The 7,405-nt window shown below is 44.0% G+C and overlaps 1 protein-coding gene across 1 annotated transcript; it reads right to left on the bottom strand.

The window, feature by feature from the left end:
• Positions 1–416: 416 nt before the first annotated feature.
• On the bottom strand, positions 417–1,079 carry LOC136827127 (uncharacterized). The gene has a single exon (XM_067084889.1). The coding sequence runs from the start codon at positions 1,077–1,079 to the stop codon at positions 417–419; it is 663 nt and encodes a 220-aa protein (XP_066940990.1).
• Between the last annotated feature and the right edge of the window lie 6,326 nt (positions 1,080–7,405).

Raw genomic sequence — 7,405 nt, 5'->3', positions numbered from 1 at the left:
CTAATGTACATATGAGGAGCGAAACACAAGAATGGAGAGGCGATTTAATGCCCTTACAAATACTCCCCCCCCCTCCCAGACAATAATTAGAGGAGCAATTATTGGATGAAACAACATTAATCATGCAATCGCTGAGGTAGTTGGAGTGGGCCCCTATTCCTGGAGAACTGTGGGCGTGGGGTGGGTCCGACACCTGGGGTTGGCTCAATGTGTCCTCTGGGCCACCCCAGACCCCGCTTTGGTGGGGGGACGGGTGTGTCTGCCGTGAGGTACTGAGGGGGAACTCTGGAGCGCCTGCCTGCCTCCTCGATTACTTCGCTGTCCAACAGGAATGCCGGCTTCAGTCTGTTGATGGTGACCCAGTCTTCACGCCCATGGATGTCAAGGAGGTATGCCTTGGTGGTCTGCCTGATGACTCAATGGGACCCCCTGTAGAGCCTGGCTAAGGGCGGTCGACGGGTGTCCACCCTGACAAAGACATAGGCGCAGGCCTGTAAGGCAGGTGGGCTGTAGGTGGTGGTTCTGTCGGTGAAGGTCTTGTGGCAGGGCTTGAACTTCTGTGCGAGTTCCCTCAACCTCGGGAGGGGGGTGTCGGCGCCATTGGTCGATGGCAGGAAGAATTCTCCAGGAATGGCCAGTGTTTTCCAGTAGACTTTCTCAGCAGGGGAGGCATTGCCATTTGCTTTTGGTGCAGTGCAGAGACCCAGCAGGACCCAGGGAAGCTGTTCCTTCCACCTCTCGTTGATGCAACGTGCCATGAGAGCTGCCTTAAGAGAGCAGTGCGCCCTCTCGATCATGCCGTTGTCTAGCACTCTGAAATGGCTGATCCAACTGGAGAGGAGGGCCTCTGCGCATGACACTGTTGATGCCTCCTCCATGGGGATTGCCTCGGAATAGCGGGTGGAGCTGGCTCTTCCCAACTGTGGAAGAGGCCTGACGACATCGATGTGGATGTGGCCAAAGCGCCGACGAGGCCTGAGGGAAGTCGCCGACCCCAGATTCTGTGTGCCGGGATGTTTTGCTTGCCTGGTATGAGAGGCAACTTCTTGCCCACTGTCAGACGTCCTTGTTGATGCCATGCCAGATAAACTGGTCAGTCATGAGGCGCACTGTGGGCGCCCTGATGGATGGGAGAGACCGTGGACCATGTTGAACGCCTGCTTCCTCATTGAGGCGGGTACTAGGGGGCAGGGGTGGCCTGTGCTGGTGTCGCAGAGGAGAGTTGTGTTTGAGTTTCCTAAGGGCACGCCTACCCACTTAAGAGACGTCACTGCCCTTCTGTAGTCTGCCATCTCTGGGTCTGCTGTTTGTTCTTTTGCCAGGTCTTCGTAGTCGATGCCAAGGTGAAGGGAATCAATTTCTACTCTCAACAGGGCATCGGCTACTGGGTTCTTCCTGCCAGGGACATAATTGATGGTGCACCCGAATTCGGAGATGGCAGTCAGGTGTCACTGTTGCCTTGCAGACCACACGTCTCCCGGCTTGCAAATGTGTGTACTAAGGTTTGTGATCTGTTAGGACCATGAATTCGATCCCCGCCAGCAGGTACTTGAAGTGTCTCATGGCCTGGTAGATAGCCAGCAGCTCCCTGTCGAAGGTGCTGTAGCGGGTCTCTGCTGGCAAAAACTTGTGGCTGAAGAAGGCCAAGGGTTGGGGGGGGGCGCCGTTCACTAGTTGCTCGAGTACTGTACCACAGGTGATGTTGCTGGCATCCATTGTCAGTCTGAGGGCAGCTGCGGGGTTGTGGTGAGTCAAGGTAGTGGCATTGACGAGGGCTGTCTTTGTTTCTATGAATGCCTGCTGCTGCTGTCAGTGTTTTTGGCTTACCCTTGATGCCAGAGGGTACATAGTGTGGGCAACGTCTGGGATGAAACATCAGTAGTAGTTTATCATCCTGAGAAACTCCTGAAGGGCCTTGATGGTTTGTGGTTTCAGGAAATTCTCTATAGCTTTTACTTTAGAGGCCGTGGGGCGCACTCCTGCTGGGGAAATCTCATGCCCGAGGAAGTCTACTTTTTCTGTCCCGAAAATGCATTTGTCGAACCTGACGACTAGTCCGCTGTCCTGCAGACGTCTCAGGATGGCGCAGATGTGGTGAAGGTGTTTCTCTGGGGACCTGGAGAAGATGAGAATGTTGTCAGTGTAACAGATGCTGAAAGGCAGATGGTGTCCATCAGGCGCTGGAATGTGGCACCTGCATTCCTGAGACCAAAGGTGGAATAGGAAAATGTATAAGTCCTGAAGGGCATGATGATGGCAGTCTTTGGGACATTGTCAGGGTGCACAGGGACTTGGAAGTATGACTTCAGCAGGTCCATCTTGGAGAAAATCTTCGCCCAATGGAGGGCGCCCATCAGGTCTTGCATGTTAGGGAGGGGGTAGTGGTCTGGTGTTGTCAGTAAATTCAAGCGGCGATAGTCCCCGCAGGGCATCCATGAACCATCAGACTTCTTTATCATGTGGAGGGGAGACGCCCAAGGGCTTGATGCTTTTTTACAAACACCCATCCATTCCATCTCTGTGAAGGCCCATTTGGCGTCTTGTAACTTTTGGGGGGACAGTCGTCGGAACTTGGCATGAGTCAATGGGCCCGTCGTGGTGATATGATGGAAGATGCCGTGCTTTGCTGAAGCCACTGGTGACAAAGACTGGACTATACTCCTATCTGGAGACTTTAAATTGCCTTTCGTAGAATGGAAAGAACGAATAGGAGACTGTGGTTGTATTTATACATATAAAAAAGAGAGTAATTGTAGTGCAGAATATAAGAGGCAATTTGAAAAGCTATTAGATATGCTACTAGAACACAACATTCAGCAAATAAATCACCTGCCAACAAGAAAGGATAATATTTTAGACCTAGTATTTGTGAACGAGGTGAACTATGTTAAAGAAATAATAGTGTATAATACAAATATTTCAGACCATAATGTCATAAAATTAACAGTCCGTTCCAAAGCACATAAAAACAGAGATAAGCAAGAGACAAAAAAATGGGAAGGATATGGAAAATACAGTTTCTATAGTAAGAATATAAATTGGTCAGAAATAAATGAAGAATTAAACAAAGACTGGGAAAACATATTCATAAGTGATAATATACAGGTAAATACGGATATATTATATAAAATATTAGAGGAAATAGTGGAAAAATACATACCGAAGAAGAAAAGTAAACAGTCACGCATACCAAGAGACAGAAGGATATTGTTCCAGAAAATCAGAAAGTGGAAAAAAGTTCTTGCAAAAGAAAAGAATGCATGGAAAGTGATGGAACTAAAAAAGTAAGATAGAAAATGCGGAACAAAAGATTATACAATCAAAAGAAAATGAAAAACGGGACTTAGAGGAAAAGACCCTAAAAAATATCAAGCAAAACCCCAAAATATTTCACTCATATGCAAAAAAGATTAATAAATTAGAGTAGAAATAGGCCCTCTAAGAATTGAAGGGCGATTAACGAATGAAAAAAAGCAAATATGCAACATATTAGCAGGAAGATATAAGAGAGAATTTACACCTAGAATTGATAATGAAGATAATGATACAGAAATAAGAGATGAAAATAGTGAATATTTATCAGACATAGATATTAATGAAGCCGATATTGTGCAGGCTATTAACAAAATTAAAAATGGATCAGCAGCCGGACCAGACGGCGTCCCTGCTATTTTGTTAAAGAAAGTAGTTCATTTTCTTGCAAAGCTGCTCACAATATAATTAAGACAAAGTATAGATACAGGCAAGGTTTATGATGAACATAAATTAGCATTTGTTACCCCTATTTTCAAAAGTGGATCAAGACTAGAGGCAAGTAATTATAGGCCTGTGAGTCTGACATCTCATATTATGAAAGTGTATGAAAGGGTAAAGAAGAAAAATATAATGAAACATCTAATGAAAAATAGTTTGTTTAATATAGGACAACATGGTTTTGTACCCAGAAAAAGTACACAAACCCAACTGTTAGTCCACCATGAAAACATATATAAATATATGATAAACAAAAAACATACAGATGTGGTTTACCTAGACTTTGCAAAAGCCTTTGACAAGGTAGACCATAATATATTAGCAAAAAAATTAGAAAACATAACATTGTGGACAAAGTAGGAATTTTTGCAAAACAGAAAACAGATAGTGATTGCAAACGATGAGAAATTGGATGAAGCTAAGGCAATATCTGGTGTGCCACAAGGTACGGTGTTAGCTGCATTGCTGTTTGTGATTATGATTGCAGACATAGACAGTAATGTTAAGGACTCGGTAGTGAGAAGTTTCGCCGATGACACAAGAATAAGTAGAGAAATTACTTGTGGTGAAGATAGGAACTCGCTACAAAGAGACCTAAACAAAATATATGAATGGGCAGAGGTAAATAGGATGATATTTAACTCTGATAAATTTGAATCAATAAACTATGGTGATAAAGAAGGAATGCTATATGCATATAAGGGACCTAATAATGAGACAACCACAAATAAAGAAGCAGTTAAAGACCTTGGTGTGATGCTGAATAGGAATATGCTATGCAATGATCAAATAGCAATACTATTGACAAAATGCAAAGCAAAGATGGGAATGTTGTTCCGGCACTTCAAAACAAGAAAATCCGAACACATGATTATGCTTTATAAAATGTATGTATGTAGTCCACTTGAATATTGCAATATGATATGGTACCCACACTACTAAAAGGATATTGCACAAATAGAGAGGGTACAAAGGTCCTTTACAGCTAGAATAGAAGTTAAGGACTTAGACTACTGGGAAAGACTACAATTTTAAAATTATATAGTCTCGAAAGGAAAAGAGAACGCTACATGATAATACAGGCATGGAAACAGATGGAAGGAATTACCGAAAATATCATGGAGCTAAAAATATCAGAAAGAGCAAGGAGAGGTAGATTAATAGTGCCCAAAACTATACCAGGAAAACTAAGGAGAGCACACAGGACATTAATCCACTACGCACCAGCATCAATAATGCAGCGATTATTCAATGCATTACCAGCTCATCTGAGGAACATATCAGGAGTGAGCATAGATGTGTTTAAGAATAAGCTCGACAAATATCTAAGCTGCATCCCAGACCATCCAAGATTGGAAGATGCAAAATATACCGGAAAATGCATTAGCAATTCTCTGGTAGACATCAAAGGTGCCTCACAACCCGAATGAACTGTAAGATCTGTAAGGTCTGTAAGGGGGGAGTTGGATTTCACAGCCACTGCTGTTAAGTTTGGCCACTTTTGTCATTTTTTTGTAATGGAACAGGGAGGTCTGCAGTTCCTGGCATTGATGCCAAATTTTCTATGGAAGAAGCACCACACCGGGTTTGTCCATGTCCTGTGTTCCCTGAATGGTGTCTTCTTCCTGTAAACATCGTTGATGTCTCCCTTACTGTCGTCATTCTCCTCCGTCAGGCTTCAGGCTCCAAGGGCAGTGGCTGCGAGGGCGGCGGCGTGTTTCGAGGCCTTTGTGGCCTCATGTGTTTTCTGGGCATCGTCAACTAAGGCATCCATGCCAAGGGCGTCTGCATCTTTTATCTGGCCCCTAACTTCCTCCATGAGGCGCCAAAGGAAGATCACTCTCGTTAAGTCTACCTTCCTCTTACTCCCATTTTCATTGCGGCCTTGCAGTGTTACCAACCCCCATAGTTCGTCCCAGGCTTACCTGGGTGATGCTTCTCTGAGGGGCTGGGATAATAGGTGGAGTGCACGCTGTGCTCTCTCAGTCATGGACGTGGAGTAAGTTTGGATGAGTTTATCCTTCAAGGACCTTGTCCGGCTACGCGTCAAGCCAGGGGGAGATTCTGTTGAACAACTCTTCTGATAGCACAATCAGATTTGATAGCATCGTCTGAGATGCGCGCCAGGCGAAAGTGTGCGTCTGTGCACAGGAACCATGATGCTGCATTCTGCCGCAAAAACGGAGGAAGTTTGACCGCGTCTGGCTTTGTTGGCGAGAGGGGTGTACAGACGATGCTCGCAGGTTCACATTGAAGTTCAGCTTCCGACATCTTTACTACTCACACACCAAAACACAGGAAAATGTGCTGTATTGAGTCCGTTAATGGTGCTGATTGTTCAAGTGGTCGAATGAAGTGCCAAAACGTGCCCTTTTCAGGACGCCATACATAGTACGTTAATGGCACGGTTTCCACCAGGAAGGACCTATCAGAGGCCTAAACTTTGATGCCGTAATTAGTCCACTAAAGGCTCTCTGATGTAGGCTGCAGCCATTTTTAGTCCCTAATGGTTGGGCCAAAACCGCACTACCTGTCACTCCGGGGTCACCAGTGTGACGTTCAAGAAGTGTCAGAAGTGAAAGACTGATTCTTTATTATTCCCGATAGGTGTTTATAATGCGGAAAGCGGACAGAAAGGGAGCGGGCGGCCTGAGGCCCCCTGCTGTGTCCATACAGAAATTGTGTTTGTTAACAGGCATCAGAAGAGATAATGCATTACAGAACATGTAAAAGGCAGATATATATATATATTGGTGGAAAGGCCGTACAAGGATGCATACAATGAGGTACATAAAGAATCTGAAATAATAACAAGTAACATATATGACATGATTAATGTACATATGAGGAGCAAAACACAAGAATGGAGAGGCGATTTGACGCCCTTACACTGTGAAATGTATCTTTTTGAGATGGACTCTCCTGTTTGCTGAAAGTGAGTACCAGACTCTTAAGAACTATTTATTTTTTGTACACTGTGTTTTTACATGTCCAAGTGAGATTATGTTTCCTTTTGCTATCTAACTTTGTGTTTTTCTCTGCCCATTTATCTTTTATATGATCTTTTTATTATCTTGTTTATTTATCCTATTTTGATTAACTTTTCTGGTCATTTATATGGGATGATCTTCACAGTGATGCATCTGTGAACTCATGTCATTGGACATAATGCTCTGGGTTACTGAGCACTTAATGAGAATTGGTGATCATGTGGTTGAAGGAGACTAAGACTTTTAAAGACTATATGTCATTAAACACTATATGTCATAACCGTGCACTGTTTAAAATGACACAGTTAGGGATGATGGTTGAGAAGGAATTTTGACACGTTTTCTGTCTGGTTCCCATTTTCTATTTTGATTTCCATTCTATATTTGCGTATTTTATTTTGAAGCTAGGGTTTGTAACCCGTTTCTTTTAATTACTATAGCTACTCTATTTATAGAGAGAGAGAGAGAGAGAGAGAGAGAGAGAGAGAGAGAGAGAGAGAGAGAGAGAGAGAGGGTGAGTGGACATATTCCTTTAGATGACTTCAAGTTGCTGATTGCATTTTTTTGGGGGCGGGTGGGGCAGCTAAGTACATCTTTTAGAAGACGTGATACTTGGTGGCTTAGCAGTGAAGAATAGGCCTCTAAGGGACTGGAACTGGGGT

This window comes from Macrobrachium rosenbergii, chromosome 41 (genome assembly GCF_040412425.1).
Source record: "Macrobrachium rosenbergii isolate ZJJX-2024 chromosome 41, ASM4041242v1, whole genome shotgun sequence".
In the NCBI taxonomy this organism is placed as follows: Eukaryota; Metazoa; Arthropoda; class Malacostraca; order Decapoda; family Palaemonidae; genus Macrobrachium; species Macrobrachium rosenbergii.
The sequence above is the reverse complement of the archived record's forward strand: the minus strand, read 5'-3'. Positions and strand labels throughout refer to the sequence as shown.

What these genes read in the sequence shown, in the direction of transcription:
- LOC136827127 (XM_067084889.1), bottom strand. Translation starts at nt 1,079, where the DNA reads ATGGCATCAACAAGGACGTCTGACAGTGGGCAAGAAGTTGCCTCTCAT.